The 26,307-nt window shown below is 47.5% G+C and overlaps 1 protein-coding gene across 6 annotated transcripts in view; it reads left to right on the top strand.

The window, feature by feature from the left end:
• Window positions 1–26,307, top strand: part of HDAC10 (histone deacetylase 10) — a 167,293-nt gene that overhangs the window by 92,366 nt on the left and 48,620 nt on the right. For all 6 annotated transcript variants that reach the window (XR_010179420.1, XR_010179418.1, XR_010179421.1 and 3 more), the window contains 4 exons: window positions 10,514–10,570; window positions 11,106–11,190; window positions 11,727–11,915; window positions 12,072–12,234. Coding sequence is in view for 1 of the 6 variants with exons in the window: in XM_063927153.1 (XP_063783223.1) it covers window positions 10,514–10,570; window positions 11,106–11,190; window positions 11,727–11,915; window positions 12,072–12,234 (494 nt within the window). In the remaining 5 variants the exon portion in view is untranslated. The remainder of the gene's footprint in view (window positions 1–10,513; window positions 10,571–11,105; window positions 11,191–11,726; window positions 11,916–12,071; window positions 12,235–26,307) is intronic.

Here is a 26,307-nt window from a genome sequence, read left to right as displayed (position 1 = left end):
AGTTATTTGGGGATGGTCTCTCGGACCTAGTTTCCACAGCAACTGCTGGGAAGTCAGCATTTTTACCCCATGTTCCCTCACAGCCTAAAAAGGCGCCGTTTTGTCAGGTACAGTCCTTTCGGACTCAGAAAAACAGGCGTGGAAAAGGCGGGTCCTTTCTGTCCAGAGGCAGAGGTAGGGGAAAAAGGCTGCAACAAACAGCAGGTTCCCAGGAGCAAAAGTCCTCCCCCGCTTCTTCCAAGTCCGCCGCATGACGGTGGGGCTCCACAGGCGGAGCCAGGTACGGTGGGGGGCCGCCTCAAAAATTTCAGCGATCAGTGGGCTTGCTCCCAGGTGGATCCCTGGATCCTGCAAATAGTATCTCAAGGGTACAAACTGGAATTCGAGGCGTCTCCACCCCACCGGTTCCTAAAATCTGCCTTGCCGATTACTCCTTCAGACAGGGAGGCTGTGCTAGCGGCAATTCACAAGCTGTATTCCCAGCAGGTGATAATCAAGGTGCCCCTACTTCAACAAGGACGGGGTTACTATTCCACACTGTTTGTGGTACCGAAACCGGACGGTTCGGTGAGACCCATTTTAAATTTGAAATCCTTGAACACATACATAAAAAAATTCAAGTTCAAGATGGAATCGCTCAGGGCGGTTATTGCAAGCCTGGACGAGGGGGATTACATGGTATCCCTGGACATCAAGGATGCTTACCTGCATGTCCCCATTTACTATCCTCACCAGGAGTACCTCAGATTTGTGGTACAGGATTGCCATTACCAATTCCAGACGCTGCCGTTTGGACTCTCCACGGCACCGAGGGTGTTTACCAAGGTAGTGGCGGAAATGATGATACTCCTTCGAAGAAAGGGAGTTTTAATTATCCCGTACTTGGACGATCTCCTAATAAAGGCGAGGTCCAAGGAGCAGTTGTTGGTGGGAGTAGCACTATCTCAGGAGGTGCTACACCAGCACGGTTGGATTCTGAATATTCCGAAATCACAGCTGGTTCCGACGACACGTCTACTGTTCCTGGGTATGATTCTGGATACAGTCCAGAAAAAAGTGTTTCTCCCGGAGGAGAAAGCCAAGGAGCTGTCATCTCTAGTCAGAGACCTCCTGAAAACAAAACAGGTATCGGTGCATCACTGCACGCGGGTCCTGGGAAAGATGGTGGCTTCTTACGAAGCAATTCCTTTCGGCAGGTTCCATGCCAGAATCTTTCAGTGGGACCTGTTGGACCAATGGTCCGGATCGCATCTTCAGATGCATCGCCTAATAACCCTGTCTCCAAGAACCAGGGTGTCTCTGCTGTGGTGGCTGCAGAGTGCTCATCTTCTAGAGGGCCGCAGATTCGGCATACAGGACTGGGTCCTGGTGACCACGGATGCCAGCCTTCGAGGCTGGGGGGCAGTCACACAGGGAAGAAACTTCCAAGGACTATGGTCGAGTCAGGAGACTTCCCTACACATAAATATTCTGGAACTAAGGGCCATTTACAATGCCCTAAGTCAGGCAAAATCCCTGCTTCTACACCAGCCGGTACTGATCCAGTCAGACAACATCACGGCAGTCGCCCATGTAAATCGACAGGGCGGCACAAGAAGCAGGATGGCAATGGCAGAAGCCACAAGGATTCTCCGATGGGCGGAAAATCACGTACTAGCACTGTCAGCAGTGTTCATTCCGGGAGTGGACAACTGGGAAGCAGACTTTCTCAGCAGGCACGACCTCCACCCGGGAGAGTGGGGACTTCATCCAGAAGTCTTCACGCTGGTTGTAAATCGATGGGAACGGCCACAGGTGGACATGAAAACTAGAGAGATATTGCGCCAGGTCAAGGGACCCTCAGGCGATAGCTGTGGACGCTCTAGTGACACCGTGGGTGTACCAGTCAGTTTATGTGTTCCCTCCTCTGCCTCTCATACCAAGGGTACTGAGAATAATAAGAAAACGAGGAGTAAGAACAATACTCGTGGTTCCGGATTGGCCAAGACGAGCGTGGTACCCGGAACTTCAAGAGATGATCTCAGAGGACCCATGGCCTCTGCCGCTCAGACAGGACCTGCTGCAGCAGGGGCCCTGTCTGTTCCAAGACTTACCGCGGCTGCGTTTGACGGCATGGCGGTTGAACGCCGGATCCTGAAGGAAAAGGGCATTCCGGAGGAAGTCATTCCTACGCTGATTAAAGCCAGGAAAGATGTAACTGCAAAGCATTATCACCGCATATGGCGGAAATATGTTGCTTGGTGTGAGGCCAAAAAGGCCCCAACAGAGGAATTTCAACTAGGTCGATTTCTGCATTTCCTACAAGCAGGAGTGACTATGGGCCTGAAATTAGGCTCCATTAAGGTCCAGATCTCGGCTCTGTCGATTTTCTTCCAGAAAGAACTAGCTTCACTACCTGAAGTTCAGACGTTTGTGAAAGGAGTGCTGCATATTCAGCCCCCGTTTGTGCCTCCAGTGGCACCTTGGGATCTCAACGTGGTGTTGAGTTTCTTAAAATCACATTGGTTTGAGCCACTTGAAACCGTGGATCTAAAATATCTCACGTGGAAAGTGGTCATGTTATTGGCCTTGGCTTCAGCCAGGCGTGTGTCAGAATTGGCAGCTTTGTCATGTAAAAGCCCTTATCTGATTTTCCATATGGATAGGGCGGAATTGAGGACTCGTCCCCAGTTTCTCCCTAAGGTGGTATCAGCTTTTCACTTGAACCAACCTATTGTGGTGCCTGCAGCTACTAGGGACTTGGAGGATTCCAAGTTACTGGACGTAGTCAGGGCCTTGAAAATTTATGTTTCCAGGACGGCTAGAGTCAGGAAAACTGACTGGCTATTTATCCTGTATGCACCCAACAAACTGGGTGCTCCTGCTTCTAAGCAGACTATTGCTCGCTGGATTTGTAGCACAATTCAGCTGGCGCATTCTGCGGCTGGACTGCCGCATCCTAAATCAGTAAAAGCCCATTCCACAAGGAAGGTGGGCTCATCTTGGGCGGCTGCCCGAGGGGTCTCGGCTTTACAACTTTGCCGAGCTGCTACTTGGTCAGGGGCAAACACGTTTGCAAAATTCTACAAATTTGATACCCTGGCTGAGGAGGACCTTGAGTTCTCTCATTCGGTGCTGCAGAGTCATCCGCACTCTCCCGCCCGTTTGGGAGCTTTGGTATAATCCCCATGGTCCTTTCGGAGTTCCCAGCATCCACTAGGACGTCAGAGAAAATAAGATTTTACTCACCGGTAAATCTATTTCTCGTAGTCCGTAGTGGATGCTGGGCGCCCATCCCAAGTGCGGATTGTCTGCAATACTTGTACATAGTTATTGTTAACTAAAGGGTTATTGTTGAGCCATCTGTTGAGAGGCTCAGTTGTTTTCATACTGTTAAACTGGGTATAGTATCACGAGTTATACGGTGTGATTGGTGTGGCTGGTAGGAGTCTTACCCGGGATTCAAAATCCTTCCTTATTATGTCAGCTCGTCCGGGCACAGTGTCCTAACTGAGGCTTGGAGGAGGGTCATAGTGGGAGGAGCCAGTGCACACCAGGTGACCTAAAAGCTTTCTTTAGTTGTGCCCAGTCTCCTGCGGAGCCGCTATCCCCCTGGTCCTTTCGGAGTTCCCAGCATCCACTACGGACTACGAGAAATAGATTTACCGGTGAGTAAAATCTTATTTTTCGTAGCAGCTGGTGCAGCACAGAGACCGGCGATCGTCTGTGCTTGGGTCAACAAGGCCATGGGAGCATGGTCTGGACGTATTGTACAGGCTATTGAGCAGGAAAATAGCTTAGAAGAGATTCCCAACTGGCGGAACACATTCGAGAATCTGCTTCATACTTGTGTCAAGCCTCTAAGGATATTAGCAGAATAGCATCGCGCATCTCCGCATCGGCCATATCGGCAAGACGGATTTTATGGCTCGGAGAATGGCAAGGAGACTCTGACACCAAGAAGGCGGTAGAATCCATCCCCTTTGGGGGTGAGATGCTTTTCGGGTCAGAATTGGACAAGTGGATTTCGCAGGCTACGGCAGGGAAATCCACTTTTATGCCTACACCTTATACGAGAGCCGCTCCACAGGTTAGGAGAGGTTATTCGGGACCAGCGTTTACATCATTTAGATCGCAGTCCTTTCGAGCCGAGGAAGAGGTTTCGGCACACAAGTACGTGGGGGCAGAGGTAGAGGCCGCTCACAGGCAACAGCCAGAAAGCAGGATAAACCTGCTGACAAGACTGTGGCATGACGGCCTCCTGGCTCACCTGGGGTCCCATTTGGTGGGCGCACGTCTGGAAGGTTTTCAGGACATCTGGGCCAAAACCTCACCAGAACCTTGGATAAACTACATAATTTCACAGGGGTACAAACTGGATTTTCAACAGAAACCTCACAGTCAGTTTTTTACAACGGGATTGCCTCGGTGCCCTCAGAAAGCAAAAGCACTAAGGACAGCAATTCAAAAATTGCTTCAGTCAGAGGTCATCATTATTCCAGTTCCCGCCTCTCAGAGAGGAACGGGTTTCTATTCCAGTCTTTTTGTCGTGCCAAAGCCAGATGGGACGGTCAGACCAATACTCACTTTAAAAGTTTTAAACCAGTTTCTAAGGGTCTACAAATTCAAGATGGAATCAATCCAGTCGGTCATTGCAGGCTTAGAACAGGGCAAATTCATGGTATCCATGGACATAAAGGATGCATATCTGCATATCCCAATCTGGACTCCTCACCAGGCTTATTTAAGGTTCGCACTGGTGACGGATCACTACCAATTCAGGGCCTTACCGTTCGGTCTATCATCAGCCCCAAGAATCTTCACGAAGATCATGGCAATCATGGTTGCAGGTTTGAGACTATTGGGGGTCACGATTATACCTTATCTCGACGATCTGCTGATCAAGGCATCATCTCAGGAACAACTGATCAAGGATGTTCGGACATCTCATCAATTTCTCATTCGACATGGGTGGATTGTGAATTTCCAGAAATCCAACCTCATGCCGACTCAACGGATTCAATTCCTCGGTCTCATCTTGGACACGGTACAATTAAGAGTATTCCTACCAGAAAGCAAGGTCCAAGACCTACAGCGATTAGTTGCTCAGGTACTGAGAACACAAACTGTTTCTCTACACCTCTGTGTGCAACTTCTCGGGAAGATGGTGGCGTCGTTCGAAGCTCTCCAGTACGGCAGACTTCATTCCAGATCATTCCAGATGAACTTCATCGCTCAGGGAGCAGGTTCGCACTGGCTTCTATATCGAAGAATTCGACTTCCACCGCGCATACGAACCTCCTTAATTTGGTGGTCGTTGCACAGGAATCTCACAGCAGGCAAGAGATTCGGCATTTGGGATTGGAGGATCCTAACAACAGATGCCAGTCTCAGAGGCTGTGGTGCTGTCCTGGAGGAACATCAGTTTCAGGGCAGATGGACGCTACAGGAGAGCAGACTCCCCATAAACATTCTCGAGCTGAGAGCGTTTTACAACGCGCTTCTCTTAGCCGAGCACCTGGTCATGGGTCTGATACAGTCGGACAATGTAACAACGACTGCTTACATAAACCTAGTTCTATAGTTTTGCTGGGGTGCGCTCCCTGGGTCACTACGGGTATTATTTCTTTATGTAGAAAGGCAAAGTTCTCCTCACTGGACAGTTTATCAGCAGTACTTCCTTGTTCCGGTATGACACGGTATCCTCAAAGAAAGAATTGGTATATAGTGAAGTCCCGTAGGGTTCAAATGGATTAAAAGAAATTTCAATCACATATACAGTGTACCGTAAAAGAAATTTTTATCCGCCTGGGTGCGGCGGACCTACGTACCGGACTCAGTGGGGTGTCAGCAATGCCCACCCAATTGCGCTTGTAGTATCCCTTCCTTTAATCCTGTCGATTCCAATATCGGTTCTTCCCTAGTTCACCTTTACCTCTCCATCCAGGTGGGAGGTTTCCGTGAGTAGGAAAAAAATACCAATATAGTGAAGTATTGCTTGTGTTCAGGTGTAGGAATTATTTATTCATAAAGTGCAGGTAAATATAATTTTTTTAAAAGTATATATAAAAACGTCTTGATCACAATAACAAATTTAAAATCCACCACAGATTAGTGGACCCACGTACCAGAGGTTGTAGGATGTCACAGTGGCCCACCCAAACAGCGCTTGCAATGTAGCTCCCCGGGGTATATAGCAGCAATCAGCGTGTTCCCTCTGGCTCCAGCAGGTCCCTCCAATCAGTCACCAACGCGTTTCTGCCCTCTGGGGGCCTTTGTCAAGGTGTGTGGTGTTAGTGTGTGGTCGGTTTATTTAAACCCCACAGTGTGCCCTGATTGGAGGAAACCTTACCGGTACAAATTAACTTAAAAACATATTATAAACAGCTTATGTTTCACTAACTGGTTATATGCATGCTTTAAAACTGTTCCCTTCCATGGCTAATGGCATTATTTACACAAGAAACGAGTTATTCATTCGTTTCTTAACTCCGCGTGCGTTCCACTGCTAGTGGAACGCACGCCTTCATTCACTTCCGGGCGCGTGCGTTCCACAGTCCGTGGAACGCACGCCGCTTCCTGTTAGAACCGGAAGTGTCGCGTGTAGCGCTGCGGGTCCGTGATAGAGGTCTCAGTGTACTGGAATAAATAACTACCTGTCACAGTGTGTCCCCAATTTACCTATAAGGCGGAAGCATATCTTGGTATGGGTATACTATATAACAAGACATAACATATAAGAACTATATAAAAGAATAGCATAAAATGTTCAACTTCATATATAATACTAATGCAAATAAAACAATAATGCAAGTAAAACAATTGAGATTATATATATAAAGGAAGGGTGTCAAACTCATAAAAACCATTTTAGTTCAAAGTCCATATTTAGCCCTTTTGGATTAAGAGTACCCATTTCATAAATAAGTCTCATTTCTGTTTGTGCTAATATTTCTTCTCCATTGTTCCGTCTCCAATGATTTTGCACAGTTTTAATCCCTATCACATTGGTCAATCCCTCACACTTACTACTATGAACTGATTTAAAATGGTTAGATACAGAATGGGTGATGAGCCCCTTTTCTATATTTCTAACATGCTCCGCCCATCTTATTTTCAGTGACCTACAAGTACGTCCAATATATTGCAAACCACACTTGCATTCCATCAAATATATACAATTCTTTGTGTTGCAAGTGATGAATTCCTTGATGTCATATTTAATTCCAGTAGATGCTGAATAATAGTATTCAGTTTTTGATACCTGTGTAGTATGCGTTTGACACATTTTGCACAAGCCACACCTGTGGAAACCTTACATAAACCGTTAAGGAGGAACAAAGAGCAGGATGGTGTTACAGGAAGCCACAAAGATCTTGTTGTGGGCAGAAAGGCGAAACATCATCCTCTCGGCGGTGTTCATTCCAGGTGTGGAGAACTGGGAAGCAGATTATCTCAGTCGCCAGGACATGCATCCAGGAGAGTGGTGCCTACATCCACGGATTTTCAACATGGTGGTGAGGAGATGGGGTCTACCTCAGGTCGACCTAATGGCATCTCGACAAAACCATCAGCTGCCCAGATATGTGTCCAGAACAAGAGATCCAGCAGCAGAAAGAGTGGACGCATTAACACTTCCTTGGTGTTACAGGAGGGTTTACATTTTTCCACCTTTCCCCCTCATACCCAGGGTTCTGAAAAGGTTGAAACGAGAGCAAGTGTGGGCGATTCTAATCGCACCAAATTGGCCCCTCAGACCTGCAAGGGTTACTAGCGGAAGATCTTTGGCGGTTACCTCAGAGAGAGGACTTGCTATCTCAGGGACCGTTTCAACACCCAGACCTGAACAGGCTGCGTTTAACGGCGTGGCTATTGAAACCCAGATCTTAAGGAACAGAGGGATACCAAGAGCGGCTATTCCTACAATGATTGCAGCTAGGAAGCCGGTCACATCCATGCACTACTACAGGATTTGGAAGAGGTACATGGACTGGTGTCAAGAACGTGGGTGGAATTCGACGAACTTCCACTTATCCAGACTTCTACTCTTCCTTCAGGCCGGTCTGGATATAGGACTGCGGCTGGGCTCTCTGAAAGTTCAAATTTCGGCTCTTTCCATCCTATTTCAACAGCGGTTAGCATCCTTGCCAGAGGTTCAAACCTTTTTACAGTGGGTTCTGAGGATACAACCTCCTTTTCGTCCTCCCACTGCACCATGGGACTTAAATTTGGTGTTGGAATTTTTGAGATCACCAACTTTTGAGTCGTTAGCAGGAACAGGCCTGAAATATCTCTCTTGGAAGGTCACGTTATTGCTTGCCTTGGCTTCGGCCAGGCGGGTTTCTGAGTTGGGTGCGTTGTCGTGTAAGAGTCCTTTTTTAATTTTTCATGAGGATAGGGCAAAACTCCGTATAAGAGCAGATTTCCTTCCTAAGGTTGTTTCGGGGTTTCATGTAAACCAGCCAATTGTGGTCCCATCTTTCCAGGATCTCGCAGATGGGGACGTGTCCTTGGATGTTGTCAGAGCTTTACGGATATACGTACAAGTTACGTCATCCTTCAGAAAGTCGGACCATTTGTTTGTTTTTTATGATGGGCCCAAGAAGGGTTGGCCAGCATCTAAACAGTCTTTGGCTAGATGGATTAGGCTTGCCATTCGGCAAACTTATATTTCCTGTGGCAAACAGGTTCCTGTTCAGACGGGTGCTCATACTACCTGATCTGTGGGTGCCTCATGGGCGGCTGCCAGAGGTGCTTCCACTACTTAACTTGGCAGAGCGGCGACGTGGTCCTCAGCCCACACGTTCGCGAAATTTTACAAGTTTGATACTTTTGCGTCCGGAGACTCTAAATTCGGACGTTTAGTTTTGCAGGCCACCGACAGCACTCCCTCCCTGGGGGATAACTTTGGGACGTCCCCTACTAGTGGATGAAAGAGAAAAGATGATTTTGTTACTTACCGATAAATCCATTTCTCTGAATCCTCTAGGGGACACTGGACGCCCGCCTCGGTGCTGTCAACCTGCTGTGTTCAAAGTTCTTGTTCAAACGTTTCGTACAAACAGCGTTGGTTTTTCTGTTACGAGTTTCTTGGATGCTGTTTGATATGTTTTACGGTTCGGTTCCTCGCCATGTGCTATAGTATCGTGTACTATTCTCTCAGTCAAATTTTCCAAACTGAGGGAGGAGGGATGTGAAGGGGGAGGAGCTGGCTGTGCAGACAATGCTAATTTTAGATTGTGCCACACCTCCGGTTACAGGCTTCACACCCCTACTGTATAGGACTCCAGTGTCCCCTAGAGGATTCAGAGAAATGGATTTATCGGTAAGTACCAAAATCCTCTTATTACTACCTATTATTTTGTAAAATATAACAGAGTGTATGAACCCGCAGCATTCAGACAATATGGGTAACATCCAGTGCCAAATGTTAAACTATAAAAATAGAAATTAAGTAAATAGCATTTAACTTTAGTTATCACTGTGAAAAAGTGGGTCATTAATAACCAATTAATATTCTAAAGAAGCTTATAAAAAGGAATGATTAACATTTACTGGTACAACAATAAAAATATATAACGTATTAAGTACGAAAAGGCATTAATCATACAGAGAATCATATACAGTTCTATACTATTTGCTGTATATATCTATATATCTATATATATATATATATATATATATCTATATATATATATATATATATATATATATATATATCTATATATATATATATATATATATATCTATATATAAAATACACACACATGAATGTGGATCAGCACTTTGGTATGTGTGAACTTAAACTGGTCCCCAACCCTGCTCTTTACCAGTGACCGGGAATTTGCCTGCTTGATAGACCCAGCCATTTCCCGGATTGCATGAGTGAAAGGGGTAATAGCGGGTGCATAGGTAGTATAGATTATTGTACGAACTATAGTTTCATACATTATGTGTAAATCAACCAGTCTCAATAATAGAGCATCCTGCAAGGTCCCGTAGGAAGGAGAGAGGGAAACAATATAGTATCTACATTAGGGCCATGATAGACATACTGTACACCGCAAGTCTGCAGGGAGAATAATAGTAGCATATCTCCAGCTACTATTATTTATTTCCTTAATCTATCTGAATAGTAAGTTTTCAACAGTCTAATTGCAAGGTACAGATGTTAAGAAACCTACAATATGGAGAAGTTTCCTATAAGCCTGTGTCCCTCCATATCCATGCATTAAATGACTCCGGCATGATGTAAATTAGCAGTTTGGGCAGTGCATGTAGCTCTGGTCTTGCACCCTCATTAAGATCCAGTGTACTGGCATTAGGCAGCCTATGTCACGGAATGTTTATCAAACGCACTGCATATTCTCCTGCCATTCCTCTCTCCATTATAGCCAGTAACCCACAAACTATTTTGGGTACTTTAAAAAAAAAAAAAAAACATGTCTCAATTTTCAATCTAGGTTTTGTACTGAAATGGGCTGAGAGAAGTCTTAAAATATTGATACGATTTATGTATTTCTCTTATACATAGGATGTTCTGTGTCATTATTGGGGACGTGGATACTAAACCTAAATTAACAAATGACGGGTAAGTAAACTTGAAAAACAAGCAATTTGGGCACTTACAAACAGATTTCAGTTTCATTTAATCGTGCATCCTAAGGGGGGAATTAATTTATCTGCAGTAATTTATGACCGGACAATTGACCCATTGACCTATGCAATTAGCCGTGAAGCACGGCTGTTGGCAGCTCTTATAAGGGATTTTTTTCTGGGACCTCAGAAAGCTCCAGAAATATCCCCAATAATTAGCCTGTTTTCAGGAAGCCGGCAGCAAATACACCCAGGTCCTGTTTTCGCACAAAACATAATTTTTTGGGTGTAAAAAAGAGCTCTAATTGAATTGCCTGAAAAAAAAATTTCAAAAAAAAAATTTCAAAAAATTATTTTGTTTGTTTTTGTGAGGCTTATTGAATTCCCCCCTAAGTCTGCCACTAATTATACTGTATATGTATGTCAGCAACACTTTTTTTTCCCAACTGCATTAAATAATTAACTTGAGGTAAATACAATTATGAAGAAACTTGTTTGCTAAATTGGATGAAATGCATTACGCCTTGCAGGAAAACTCTGTTCCTAAGGATTTCTGGAGACAAAACCTCTCAGACTATTCAATCACAATATCAAACTCTTCTTAAGTGGGAAGAAGTAAGTTGTTTCTAATAGCAACTATTTATATACACTACCATACCTTACATTTCAAGTGGTATAGAAGGTATTTTATGATAGATTAGACTACATATGTCAATAATTTTTATAATACATACTGTATTCATATTTAAAACATCTTTTAAAATGATAAACAGCTGAGGGTTTCTTTACAAAGTATTGGGTTGTAAAACATGTTACTTCTGATGGGGATTATGCTCAATATTTGAAAGGGCAATCCTTTTACAAGCAAGACACGGCTAGTAAAAGCATTGCCCTTTTAAATATCAGGCATATACAAACGATCAGAAGCATCAGGGTGCTTCGTAATTAAATCCAATGATCTATTTTATACAATCCTAGAAGATATAGAAGAATATTGGCAAATAAAATATAGGTCAACTGCATTTAGCGTAGTCTGTACAAACCAGATAAAAACAAATCTGCATATTTAGATTGGACAGTAAAGAAAAAGATCTAGTTTCCATCATATGTAATCTGAGGTTTTCTATTGCACTGCTTTCTTTCCTTTATAGAATCCAGATGAAGGCAGCAGCTTCTACTACGCTCTGTTTCGATTTATACTTCCACTTGCTTATAGCTTCCAGCCTGACCTTGTTATTATAGCATCAGGGAGAAACAGAAGCATTGGTACAAAGGATATTGCTCTGCTGACTAGCCTGCTGCAGGGTTTAGCCGAAGGCTCAGTTCTTTCTATTGTTCAGGTAAGCTTACATACTGTCAGTTTGTGTGTGGGTGAGAGGGGGTGTCCTGTGACAAACTGTGATAACTGTACCATGGTTAAATGTACACGCAATGTGGATTAATAGCAAATCATGCAGAAACTATTACTTTATTGCTGTGATTTTACAACACAACAGGAAACCGAAGGGAAAATGATAGAAGTTTTGTCCAATGTTCTGGTCAGCTACCCCTCAGCAATGGACTTTGGTCCTTACAAAGCTCCATCTGAAGAATGTATGCAAAGTTTAAAAGAAACGTGCGCTGCCACGCAGACTGAATGGAGAATGCTTCAGTGTTTCGGTAGGTCACTGCATTTTGGATATGTATACAGAACACAGATGGGGTCAAACATTACACAGTTTACCATCAATCTGTAAAAAAGAAAATCTATATTGTGTTAAAAAGTCTGCTCTGTGATGTACACTTATTAGAATGTGCCTTAAGGGCCCTATACACGGGAGAGATGTGTGCTGAGCGAACCGCTCAGTACACATCTCTCCCGCCGCTCAGCACAGCGCGATGTGGTCTGAGCGATGCAGGGGAGGACGGGGGACCGCTCAATTCACCCAGCGGGTCAAATGAGCGACGTGCTAGATTGGCCTGCATGCAGGTTCAATCTAGCACCGGCGATAGCGATGTGCGGGGCCACGCATCGCTATCGCTGAGGAGGTACACACGAGTGATCTGTTCTTAAAATCTAAGCAATCTAGTCAGATTGCTTAGATTTTAAGCATGGATCTCTCCGTGAGTACCCCCCTTTAGTAACAGGCCTCAGTTGTCAATTAAAGCAACATATATATTTTGTACTGTGTGCTGTTCAGGTCCCAAACGAACACCCATAAGTCTCCCCCCCCCCCCCACCTCATTTATTGGGGTATAAGATTTTAAGGGATGTATTCCTCGGCCAGTTTTATACTGCGGTTATCCATGGTTCTAATCTAGAATGCCCCAATGCTTTAAAGACTTAATAGCAAGTCCTTCTTGCCTCTTAGTGGGGAATTCGATTAGCCATGATAATGTACCGCTGACTAATGCCCCGGGGCTATCCAATTGGCCCCAAAGTCAGCCCAGCCGCAGCTATTATCAAGGATTTTTCTCTGACGTCCTAGAGGGGGGGGGGGGGGGCGGGCGGGCGGGCGCCCTGGGCTGCAATTAGATTACCTTAAAATGGCAAAAAAAAACACATAATATAGTCTAATAAACTATATATGTGTAAAAATCCCCTGCCATAATATTAATATAAAGAGCGGGAGAAGCCCGCTGAAAAAGGGGCGGGGCTATCTCCCTCAGCACACTGGCGCCATTTTCTCTTCACGGCTCCGCTGGAAGGACGCTCCCCAGGCTCTCCCCTGCAGTTTCCAGGCTCAATAGGGTAAAAAAGAGAGGGGGGGCACTTTATTTAGGCGCAATACTATGTATTATAGCTGCTATAGGGAAAATCACTTTGTGTAGTGTAAATCCCTGTTTATATAGCGCTGTGGTGTGTGCTGGCATACTCTCTCTCTGTCTCCCCAAAGGACTTTGTGGGGTCCTGTCCTCAGTCAGAGCATTCCCTCTCTCTGTCTCCCCAAAGGACTTTGTGGGGTCCTGTCCTCAGTCAGAGCATTCCCTGTGTGTGTGTGCGGTGTGTCGGTACGGCTGTGTCGACATGTTTGATGAGGAGGCTTATGTGGAGGCGGAGCAGGTGCCGATAAATGTGATGTCACCCCCTGCGGGGTCGACACCAGAGTGGATGGATATGTGGAAGGTATTAACCGACCGTGTCAACTCCTTACATAAAAGGCTGGATGACGTAACAGCCGTGGGACAGCCGGCTTCTCAGCCAGTACCTGCCCAGGCGTCTCAAAGGCCATCAGGGGCTCAAAAACGCCCGCTACCTCAGATGGCAGACACATGTCGACACGGAGTCTGACTCCAGTGTCGACGAGGATGAGACATATACACAATCCACAAGGGGCATCCGTTGCATGATTACGGCAATAAAAAATGTGTTGCACATTTCTGACATTAACCCAGGTACCACTAAAAAGGGTATTATGTTTGGGGAGAAAAAGCAACCAGTGGTTTTTCCCCCATCAGATGAGTTGAATGAAGTGTGTGAAGAAGCGTGGGCTTCCCCCGATAAGAAACTAGTGATTTCTAAAAAGTTACTGATGGCGTACCCTTTCCCGCCAGAGGACAGGTTACGCTGGGAGACATCCCCGAGGGTGGATAAAGCGCTCACACGCTTGTCAAAAAAGTTGGCACTGCCGTCTCAGGATACGGCCGCCTTAAAGGAGCCTGCGGATAGAAAGCAGAAGGCTATCCTGAAGTCTGTATATACACACTCGGGTATTATACTGAGACCTGCTATTGCTTCAGCATGGATGTGCAGTGCTGCAGCAGCGTGGTCTGATTCCCTGTCTGATAACATTGATTCCCTTGACAGGGACACTATATTGCTAACCATAGAGCATATTAAAGACGTAGTCTTATCTATGAGAGATGCACAGAGGGATATTTGCCGGCTGGCATCTAGAATAAATGCAATGTCCATTTCTGCCAGGAGAGTATTATGGACTCGGCAGTGGACAGGTGATGCGGATTCTAAAAGGCACATGGAGGTTTTGCCTTACAAGGGTGAGGAATTGTTTGGGGATGGTCTCTCGGACCTCGTTTCCACAGCAACAGCTGGGAAGTCGACATTTTTACCTCAGGTTCCCTCACAGCCTAAGAAAGCACCGTATTATCAGGTACAGTCCTTTCGGCCCCAGAAAGGCAAGCGGGTTAAAGGCGCGTCCTTTCTGCCCAGAGGCAGGGGTAGAGGGAAAAAGCTGCACCATACAGCCAGTACCCAAGAACAAAAATCCTCCCCTGCTTCCACTAAATCCACCGAATGACGCTGGGGCTCCACTGGTGGAGCCAGGTGCGGTGGGGGCCCGTCTCCGGAACTTCAGCGACCGGTGGGTTCGCTCACAGGTGGATCCCTGGGTTCTACAAGTGGTATCTCAGGGATACAAGCTGGAATTCGAGACGTCTCCCCCTCGCCGTTACCTCAAATCAGCCTTGCCAGCCACTCCCCCGGACAGGGAGGTAGTGCTGGCGGCAATTCACAAGCTGTACCTCCAGCAGGTGATAATAAAAGTTCCCCTCCTTCAACAGGGACGGGGTTACTATTCCACAATGTTTGTGGTACCGAAACCAGACGGTTCGGTGAGACCCATTCTAAATTTGAAATCCTTGAACACTTATATAAGGAGGTTCAAGTTCAAAATGGAATCGCTCAGGGCGGTTATTGCAAGCCTGGAAGAAGGGGATTACAAAAATTGTTCAATGCTCTTTGCAGACAGGCATTTTTCCTGGACCCCTAAAGGAAGCAATTGTTAGACCGCTTCTTAAAAAACCTAATTTAGATCCCGACTGCATGACCAACTACAGACCGGTATCGAACCTTCCTTTCCTAGGAAAGGTTATTGAGAAAGTCGTTGCAAATCAACTGGAAACCCGCCTGACAACCCATAATATTTATGATCCATTTCAATCAGGATTCAGGAGAAGACATAGCACTGAAACAGCCCTGGTGTGTGTGTTAAATGATCTTCTGATGGCAAAAGACAGAGGTGACTGTTCAATATTAATCCTTCTGGATCTCTCGGCAGCATTTGATACCGTGGACCATGGGCTTCTGATTGAGCGACTGATACATTTCTGTGGTCTGGATGGCACAGTCCTAAGCTGGTTCAAATCATTTCTCACAGGCAGGTCACAGAGAGTATCATCTGGATTATACTCATCACCACCAGTGCCATTGCCATGTGGTGTCCCACAAGGTTCTATACTATCCCCCATGCTTTTTGCAGTATACATGCTCCCATTGGGCGAAATAATCAGGCGCCATGGCCTGGTCTACCACTGCTATGCAGATGATACACAACTGTACTTGTCCTTTGCTCCGGGCACTGATAACCCAATAGCAACCCTAAATGGCTGTCTAGCTGAACTACAGGAGTGGATGAGCGCCAGTTGGCTGCGACTGAACCCGGATAAAACAGAGGTCCTTTTGATACGACCGCAACATCAAAGGACAAGACTGCAGCATAGCCAACCAACTGGTCTTACACTGGGGGATTCAGAATTACAGACCAGTGATCGTGTGCGGAATCTTGGTGTTGTCCTGGATGGTGGCTTGACACTTAAACATCAGATATCAGCCACAATCAAATCCTCATTCTTTCACCTGAGGAACATAGCCAGAATCAAGCACTTAATTCCCTCAGATGACATGCCAAAAGTCATACATGCATTTGTATCATCTCGTTTAGACTACTGTAATGCCCTCTACCTTGGTCTACCAGCAAAAGAATTGCAACGCTTACAGCTGGTGCAAAACACAGCTGCCAGGCTATTAACCAACCAGCCCCGTTCTAGCCACATAACACCCATCCTCTACTCCCTTCACTGGCTGCCTGTAAGATGGCGAATCATCTTCAAGATTGGCTTACTGAGTTTCAAAGCATTACATGACCAAGGCCCAAGGTACCTGAAACAGCTTCTGACCCCATACTGCCCCACTCGATTACTGCGATCTGTAGATGAAGGACTTTTAGCAGTACCTAGAATCTACCGTAATTCATCTGGGGGTCGAGCTTTTAGTCATGCGGCTCCGACTCTATGGAACTCACTTCCCCGCACAGTGCGAGAGGCCCCAACTATAGAATCCTTCAAAAGTAGACTCAAGACTTTTCTGTTTACTAAAGCATTTCCATAGTGTCCCTTTTAGTATCTTCATGCTTCTGTATTTTATGAAAATGTACTTCATTATTTTCTGTACTATATTATGCTATGTATCTGTTAAGCGCCTTGAGTCCTATTGGAGAAAGAGCGCTATATAAATAAAATTATTATTATTATTATTATTATTACATGGTATCACTGGACATCAAGGATGCTTACCTGCATGTCCCCATTTACCCACCTCACCAGGTGTACCTCCGTTTTGTGGTACAAGACTGCCATTACCAATTCCAGACGTTGCCGTTTGGTCTGTCCACGGCACCGCGGGTATTTACCAAAGTAATGGCCGAAATGATGATACTCCTTCGAAAGAAGGGAGTTAAAATTATCCCATACTTGGACGATCTCCTTATAAAGGCGAGGTCCAGGGAGCAGTTGTTGGTCGGAGTAGCACTATCTCAGGAAGTGCTACAACAGAACGTCTGGATTCTGAATATTCCAAAGTCGCAGCTGGTTCCTACGACGCGTCTGCTGTTCCTGGGTATGATTCTGGACACAGAAGAGAAGAAGGTGTTTCTCCCGGAGGAGAAGGCCAAGGAGTTGTCATCTCTGGTCAGAGACCTCCTGAAACCAAAACAGGTGTCTGTGCATCACTGCACGCGAGTCCTGGGAAAGATGGTAGCTTCTTACGAGGCAATTCCATTCGGCAGATTCCATGCAAGGATCTTTCAGTGGGATCTGTTAGACAAGTGGTCCGGATCGCATCTTCAGATGCATCGGCTGATCACCCTGTCCCCGAGGGCCAGGGTGTCTCTGCTGTGGTCGCTGCAGAGTGCTCATCTTCTAGGGGGCCGCAGATTCGGCATACAGGACTGGGTCCTGGTGACCACGGATGCAAGCGTCCGAGGTTGGGGGGCAGTCACTCAGGGAAGAAACTTCCAAGGACAATGGTCGAGTCAGGAGTCGTCCCTACACATAAATATTCTGGAACTAAGGGCCATTTATAATGCCCTAAGTCAGGCAAGACCCCTGCTTCAAAACCAGCCGGTGCTGATTCAGTCAGACAACATCACGGCGGTCGCCCATGTAAACCAACAGGGCGGCACAAGAAGCAGGATGGCGATGGCAGAAGCCACAAGGATTCTCCGATGGGCGGAAAATCACGTGATAGCACTGTCAGCAGTGTTTATTCCGGGAGTCGACAACTGGGAAGCAGACTTCCTCAGCAGGCACGACCTCCACCCGGGAGAGTGGGGACTTCATCCAGAAGTCTTCCAACTGATTGTAAACCGTTGGGAAAGGCCACAGGTGGACATGATGGCGTCCCGCCTCAACAAAAAGCTAAAAAGATATTGCGCCAGGTCAAGGGACCCTCAGGCGATAGCTGTGGACGCTCTAGTGACACCGTGGGTGTACCAGTCGGTTTATGTGTTCCCTCCTCTTCCTCTCATACCAAAGGTGCTGAGGATAATAAGAAAGAGAGGAGTAAGAACTATACTCATCGTTCCGGAATGGCCAAGACGGACTTGGTACCCGGAACTGCAAGAAATGATCTCAGAGGACCCTTGGCCTCTGCCTCTCAGACAGGACCTGCTACAGCAGGGGCCCTGTCTGTTCCAAGACTTACCGCGGCTGCGTTTGACGGCATGGCGGTTGAACGCCGGATCCTGATGGAAAAGGGCATTCCGGTTGAAGTCATTCCTACGCTGATAAAAGCTAGGAAAGATGTGACAGCAAAGTCATTATCACCGCATATGGCGAAAATATGTTGCTTGGTGTGAGGCTATGAAGGCCCCCACAGAAGAATTTCAGCTGGGTCGTTTTCTGCACTTCCTACAGTCAGGAGTGACTATGGGCCTAAAATTGGGGTCCATTAAAGTCCAGATTTCGTCCCTGTCTATTTTCTTTCAAAAAGAACTGGCTTCACTGCCTGAAGTTCAGACGTTTGTTAAGGGAGTGCCGCACATTCAGCCCCCTTTTGTGCCCCCGGTGGCACCTTGGGATCTCAACGTTGTGTTTGATTTCCTAAAATCACATTGGTTTGAGCCACTTCAGACCGTGGAATTAAAATATCTCACGTGGAAGGTGGTCATGCTGTTGGCCTTGGCTTCGGCTAGGCGGGTGTCAGAATTGGCGGCTTTGTCCTGTAAAAGCCCCTATCTGATTTTCCATATGGACAGAGCAGAATTGAGGACGCGTCCCCAATTCCTCCCTAAGGTGGTATCAGCGTTTCATTTGAACCAACCTATTGTGGTGCCTGCGGCTACTCGGGACTTGGAGGCCTCCAAGTTGCTGGACGTAGTCCGGGCCCTGAAAATCTATGTTTCCAGGACGGCTAGAGTCAGAAAGACTGACTCGCTGTTTATCCTGCATGCACCCAACAAGCTGGGTGCTCCTGCTTCTAAGCAGACTATTGCTCGCTGGATCTGCTCCACGATTCAACTTGCACATTCTGCGGCTGGACTGCCGCATCCTAAATCAGTCAAAGCCCATTCCACGAGGAAGGTGGGCTCTTCTTGGGCGGCTGCCCGAGGGGTCTCGGCTTTACAACTTTGCCGAGCTGCTACCTGGTCGGGATCAAACACGTTTGCAAAATTCTACAAGTTTGATACCCTGGCTGAGGAGGACCTTGAGTTTGCTCATTCGGTGCTGCAGAGTCATCCGCACTCTCCCGCCCGTTTGGGAGCTTTGGTATAATCCCCATGGTCCTTACGGAGTCCCAGCATCCACTAGGACGTCAGAGAAAATAAGAATTTACTCACCGGTAATTCTATTTCTCGTAGTCTGTAGTGGATGCTGGGCGCCCATCCCAAGTGCGGATTGTCTGCAATACTTGTATATAGTTATTGCCTAACTAAAGGGTTATTGTTATGAGCCATCTGTTAGTGAGGCTCAGTTGTTGTTCATACTGTTAACTGGGTATAGTATCACGAGTTGTACGGTGTGATTGGTGTGGCTGGTATGAGTCTTACCCGGGATTCCAAATCCTTTCCTTATTGTGTCAGCTCTTCCGGGCACAGTTTCCCTAACTGAGGTCTGGAGGAGGGGCATAGAGGGAGGAGCCAGTGCACACCAGTAGTCCTAATTCTTTCTTAGAGTGCCCAGTCTCCTGCGGAGCCCGTCTATTCCCCATGGTCCTTACGGAGTCCCAGCATCCACTACGGACTACGAGAAATAGAATTACCGGTGAGTAAATTCTTATTTTTTTCAGGACCCTCAGCAGGCTCCGAAAAAAAATCTGCGAAAAAAAATAGCCTGTTTTCGCAGTTGCAGCAACGAAAACACATAGATCTGTGAACTTATCGCAGATTCTATGTGTTTGCACATGAAAATAGATAACTTTCTGGGTGCAAAATAAAGGGCACTTTCTCTAACATCCTAGTGGATAATGGGGATCTGTACTTTAGTTCCATGGGGTATAGATCGGGTCCACTGGAGCCAGGGCCGGCTCCAGGCCTACTAGCACCCTGAGCAAGAAAATGTCAAAGCGCCCCTACCACCCTATGCGTGCGCCTGGGAAAGTAGATGTGGCCTCATGGGAAAGTGGGCGTGGCCTCGCAACTGCATATTATCACACTATAAATAAATATATTTTCTCACCCCCTCTATGCACACAATTAGCAGCCTTACATATAACACAGTAGTGTTTCTTACACACAATATCTCCAGTATAGTGTCAGATACACATAGGGGTATATGCAATTCCGGGCGAATTGCGGCACTTTTTCGCCCGTTTTTAAATTCGACCGTCTAATTCCGGCAGGTGGGTGCTGGAATTCGACATATTCAATAAAAAACGAATTCGACAGTCCCGCTGTCGAAAAACGGCCGATTTGACGGATTTTGATTTAGATTTGTAAAAATGTTTAAAAAACTGTAAAAATCGGTAAAAATCCCGAAAAAAATTTGCGTGGGGTCCCCCCTCCTAAGCATAACCAACCTCGGGCTCTTTGAGCCGATCCTGGTTGGCAAAATACGGGAAAAAAAATGACAGGGGATCCCCCGTATTTTAATAACCAGCACCGGGCTCTGCGCCTGGTCCTGGTGCAAAAAATACGGGGGACAAAAAGAGTAAGGGTCCCCAGTATTTTTTGGACCAGCACCGGGCTTCACTAGCTGGACAGATAATGCCACAGCCGGGGGTCACTTTTATACAGCGCCCTGCGGCCGTGGCATTAAATCCCCAACTAGTCACCCCTGGCCGGGGTACCCTGGAGGAGTGGGGACCCCTTCAATCAAGGGGTCCCCCCCCCCAGCCACCCAAGGGCCAGGGGTGAAGCCCGAGGCTGCCCCCCCCCCCATCCAAGGGCTGCGGATGGGGGGCTGATAGCCATGTGTAAAAATTAAAGAATATTGTTTTTTGCAGAAGAACTACAAGTCCCAGCAAGCCTCCACCGCAAGCTGGTACTTGGAGAACCACAAGTACCAGCATGCGGGGGGAAACGGGCCCGCTGGTACCTGTAGTTCTTCTGCAAAAAAAATACCCAAATAAAAACAGGAGACACACACACCGTGAAAATACAACTTTATTTCACACATGCCGACACACATACTTACCTATGTTGACACGCCGACTCTGGCCACGTCTCCAATGTCGACGTCCGGGGTACCTGAAAATAAAATTATACTCGCCTGATCCAGTGTCCAGTTCTTTTATTGTAATCCACGTACTTGGCAAAACAAAAAAACGCATTTACCCGAACCAGACGGACTGAAAGGGGTCCCATGTTTACACATGGGACTCCTTTCCCCGAATGCAGAGACCCCCCGTGACTCCTGTCACAGAAAGGTCCCTTCAGCCAATCAGGAAGCGCCACTTCGTGGCACTCTCCTGATTGGCTTTGCGCGTCTGAGCTGGCAGACAGCGCATCGCACAGCTCCCTCCATTAGTTTCAATGGTGGGTGCTTTGCGGTCAGCGGTGGGGTCACCCGCGGTCAGCCGCTGACCGCGGGTGACCTCACCGCTGACCGCAATGTTCCCACCATTGAAGATAATGGAGGGGGCTGTGCGATGTGCGTCTGACAGCTCCGACGCGCATACAGCCAATCAGTAGAGTGCCACGAAGTGGCGCTTCCTGATTGGCTGAAGGGACCTTTCTGGGACAGGAGTCACGGGGGGTCTCTGCATTCGGGGAAAGGAGTCCCATGTGTAAACATGGGACCCCTTTCAGTCCGTCTGGTTCGGGTAAATGCGTTTTTTTGTTTTGCCAAGTACGTGGATTACAATAAAAGAACTGGACACTGGATCAGGCGAGTATAATTTTATTTTCAGGTACCCCGGACGTCGACATTGGAGACGTGGCCAGAGTCGGCGTGTCAACATAGGTAAGTATGTGTGTCGGCATGTGTGAAATAAAGTTGTATTTTCACGGTGTGTGTGTCCTGTTTTTATTTGGGTATTTTTTTTGCAGAAGAACTACAGGTACCAGCGGGCCCCCCCCCCCCCCTGCATGCTGGTACTTGTGGTTCTCCAAGTACCAGCTTGCGGTGGAGGCTTGCTGGGACTTGTAGTTCTTCTGCAAAAAACAATATTCTTACTTTTTCAACAAGGCTATCAGCCCCCCATCCGCAGCCCATGGATGGGGGGGGGGACAGCCTCGGGCTTCACCCCTGGCCCTTGGGTGGCTGGGGGGGGGGGACCCCTTGATTGAAGGGGTCCTCACTCCTCCAGGGTACCCCGGCCAGGGGTGACTAGTTGGGGATTTAATGCCACGGCCGCAGGGCGCTGTATAAAAGTGACCCCCGGCTGTGGCATTATCTGTCCAGCTAGTGGAGCCCGGTGCTGGTCCAAAAAATACTCAGAGCATTCCCTGTGTGTGTGCGGTGTGTCGGTACGGCTGTGTCGACATGTTTGATGAGGACGATTACGTGGAGGCGGAGCAAGAGCCGATAAGTGTGATGTCGCCCCCTACGGGGCCGACACCAGAGTGGATGGATATGTGGAAGGTATTAACCGACAGTGTCAACTCCTTGCATAAAAGGTTCGATGACGTAACAGCTTTGGGACAGCCGGCATCTCAGCCCGCACCTGCCCAGGCGTCTCAGAGGCCATCAGGGGCTCAAAAACGCCCGCTACCTCAGATGGCAGACACAGATGTCGACACGGAGTCTGACTCCAGTGTAGACGAGGATGAGACAAATGTACAGTCCACAAGGGCCATCCGATGCATGATTACGGCAATGAAAAATGTGTTGCACATTTCTGACATTAACCCGGTTACCACTAAAAAGGGTATTATGTTTGGGGAGAAAAAGCAGCCAGTGACTTTTCCCCCATCTGATGAGTTAAATGAATTGTGTGAAGAAGCGTGGTGTTCCCCAGATAAGAAATTAGTGATTTCTAAGAGGTTACTAATGGCGTACCCTTTCCCGCCAACGGACAGGTTACGTTGGGAAACTTCCCCTAGGGTCGACAAGGCGCTCACACGCTTATCAAAAAAGGTGGCACTGCCGTCTCAGGATACGGCCGCCTTAAAGGAGCCTGCAGATAGAAAGCAGGAGGCTATCCTGAAGTCTGTGTATACACACTCAGGTACTATACTGAGACCTGCAATTGCTTCAGCATGGATGTGTAGTGCTGCAGCTGCTTTGTCTGATACCCTGTCAGATAACATTGATTCCCTTGACAGGGATACTATTTTGCTAACCATAGAGCATATTAAAGACGTCGTCTTATATATGAGGGATGCACAGAGGGACATTTGCCGGCTGGCATCTAGAATTAATGCAATGTCCATTTCTGCCAGGAGAGTATTATGGACTCGGCAGTGGACAGGTGATGCTGATTCTAAAAGGCACATGGAGGTTTTGCCTTATAAGGGTGAGGAATTGTTTGGGGACGGTCTCTCGGACCTCGTATCCACAGCAACAGCTGGGAAGTCGACTTTTTTACCTCTGGTTCCCTCACAGCCTAAGAAAGCACCGTATTATCAAGTACAGTCCTTTCGGCCTCAGAAAGGCAAGCGGGTCAGCGGCGCGTCCTTTCTGCCCAGAGGCAGGGGTAGAGGGAAAAAGCTGCACCAGACAGCCAGTTCCCAGGAACAAAAATCCTCCCCTGCTTCCACTAAGTCCACCGCATGCTGCTGGGGCTCCACGGGTGGAGCCAGGTGCGGTGGGGGCGCGTCTCCGGAACTTCAGCGACCAGTGGGTTCGCTCACAGGTGGATCTCTTAGTTCTACAAGTGGTATCTCAGGGATACAAGCTGGAGTTAGAGGCGTCTCCCCCTCGCCGTTACCTCAAATCAGCCTTGCCAGCTGCTCCCAAGGAAAGGGAGGTAGTACTGGCGGCAATTCACAAGCTGTACCTTCAGCAGGTGATAATCAAAGTTCCCCTCCTTCAACAGGGACGGTGTTACTATTCCACAATGTTTGTGGTACCGAAACCAGACGGTTCGGTGAGACCCATTCTAAATTTGAAATCCTTGAACACTTATATAAGGAAGTTCAAGTTCAAAATGGAATCGCTCAGGGCGGTTATTGCAAGCCTGGAAGAGGGGGATTTTATGGTGTCACTGGACATCAAGGATGCTTACCTACAGGTCCCCATTTACCCACCTCACCAGGAGTACCTCAGGTTTGTGGTACAGGACTGTCATTACCAATTCCAGACGTTGCCGTTTGGTCTGTCCACGGCACCGAGGGTATTTACCAAGGTAATGGCCGAATGATGATACTCCTTCGAAAGAAGGGAGTTATAATTATCCCGTACTTGGACGATCTCCTTATAAAGGCAAGGTCCAAGGAGCAGTTGTTAGTCGGAGTAGCACTATCTCGGGAAGTGCTACAACAGCACGGCTGGATTCTGAATATCCCAAAGTCGCAGCTGATTCCTACGACGCGTCTGCTGTTCTTGGGCATGATTCTGGACACAGAACAGAAGAAGGTGTTTCTCCCGGAGGAGAAGGCCCAGGAATTGTCATCTCTGGTCAGGGACCTCCTGAAACCAAAACAGGTGTCGGTGCATCACTGCACGCGAGTCCTGGGAAAGATGGTAGCTTCTTACGAAGCAATTCCCTTAGGCAGGTTCCATGCAAGGATCTTTCAGTGGGATCTGTTAGACAAGTGGTCCGGATCGCATCTTCAGATGCATCGGCTGATCACCCTGTCCCCGAGGGCCAGGGTGTCTCTGCTGTGGTGGCTGCAGAGTGCTCATCTTCTCGAGGGCCGCAGATTCGGCTTTCAGGACTGGGTCCTGGTGACCACGGATGGAAGCCTCCGAGGTTGGGGGGCAGTCACTCAGGGAAGAAACTTCCAAGGACAGTGGTCGAGTCAGGAGACTTCCCTACACACAAATATTCTGGAACTAAGGGCCATTTACAATGCCCTGAGTCGAGCAGAACCCCTGCTTCAAAACCAACCGGTGCTGATTCAGTCAGACAACATCACGGCGGTCACCCATGTAAACCGACAGGGCGGCACAAGAAGCAGGATGGCGATGGCAGAAGCCACAAGGATTCTTCGATGGGCAGAGAATCACGTGCTAGCACTGTCAGCGGTGTTCATTCCGGGAGTGGACAACTGGGAAGCAGACTTCCTCAGCAGGCACGACCTCCACCCGGGAGAGTGGGGACTTCATCCAGAACTCTTCAAGCTGATTGTAAATCGTTGGGAAAGGCCACAGGTGGACATGATGGCGTCCCGCCTCAACAAAAAGCTAAAAAGATATTGCGCCAGGTCAAGGGACCCTCAGGCGATAGCTGTGGACGCTCTAGTGACACCGTGGGTGTACCAGTCGGTTTATGTGTTCCCTCCTCTTCCTCTCATACCAAAGGTACTGAGGATAATAAGAAAGAGAGGAGTAAGAACTATACTCATCGTTCCGGATTGGCCAAGAAGAACTTGGTACCCGGAACTACAAAAAATGATCTCAGAGGACCCTTGGCCTCTGCCGCTCCGACAGGACCTGCTACAGCAGGGGCCCTGTCTGTTCCAAGACTTACCGCGACTGCGTTTGACGGCATGGCGGTTGAACGCCGGATCCTAATGGAAAAGGGCATTCCAGATGAAGTCATTCCTACGCTGATAAAAGCTAGGAAGGATGTGACAGCAAAACATTATCACCGCATATGGCGAAAATATGTTGCTTGGTGTGAGGCCAGGAAGGCCGCAACAGAGGAATTTCAGCTGGGTCGATTTCTGCACTTCCTACAGTCAGGAGTGACTATGGGCCTAAAATTGGGATCCATTAAAGTCCAGATTTCGGCCCTGTCTATTTTCTTTCAAAAAGAATTGGCTTCACTGCCTGAAGTTCAGACGTTTGTTAAGGGAGTGCTACATATTCAGCCCCCTTTTGTGCCTCCAGTGGCACCTTGGGATCTCAACGTTGTGTTGGATTTCCTAAAATCACATTGGTTTGAGCCACTTCAGACCGTGGAGTTGAAGTATCTCACGTGGAAGGTAGTCATGCTGTTGGCCTTGGCCTCAGCTAGGCGTGTGTCAGAATTGGCGGCTTTGTCCTGTAAAAGCCCATATCTGATTTTCCATATGGACAGGGCAGAATTGAGGACTCGTCCCCAATTTCTCCCAAAGGTGGTATCAGCGTTTCATTTGAACCAACTAATTGTGGTGCCTGCGGCTACTCGGGACTTGGAGGATTCCAAGTTGCTGGACGTAGTCCGGGCCCTGAAAATTTATGTTTCCAGGACGGCTAGAGTCAGAAAAA

Source organism: Pseudophryne corroboree, chromosome 6 (assembly GCF_028390025.1).
Source record: "Pseudophryne corroboree isolate aPseCor3 chromosome 6, aPseCor3.hap2, whole genome shotgun sequence".
Classification (NCBI taxonomy): Eukaryota; Metazoa; Chordata; class Amphibia; order Anura; family Myobatrachidae; genus Pseudophryne; species Pseudophryne corroboree.
The sequence above is the reverse complement of the archived record's forward strand: the minus strand, read 5'-3'. Positions and strand labels throughout refer to the sequence as shown.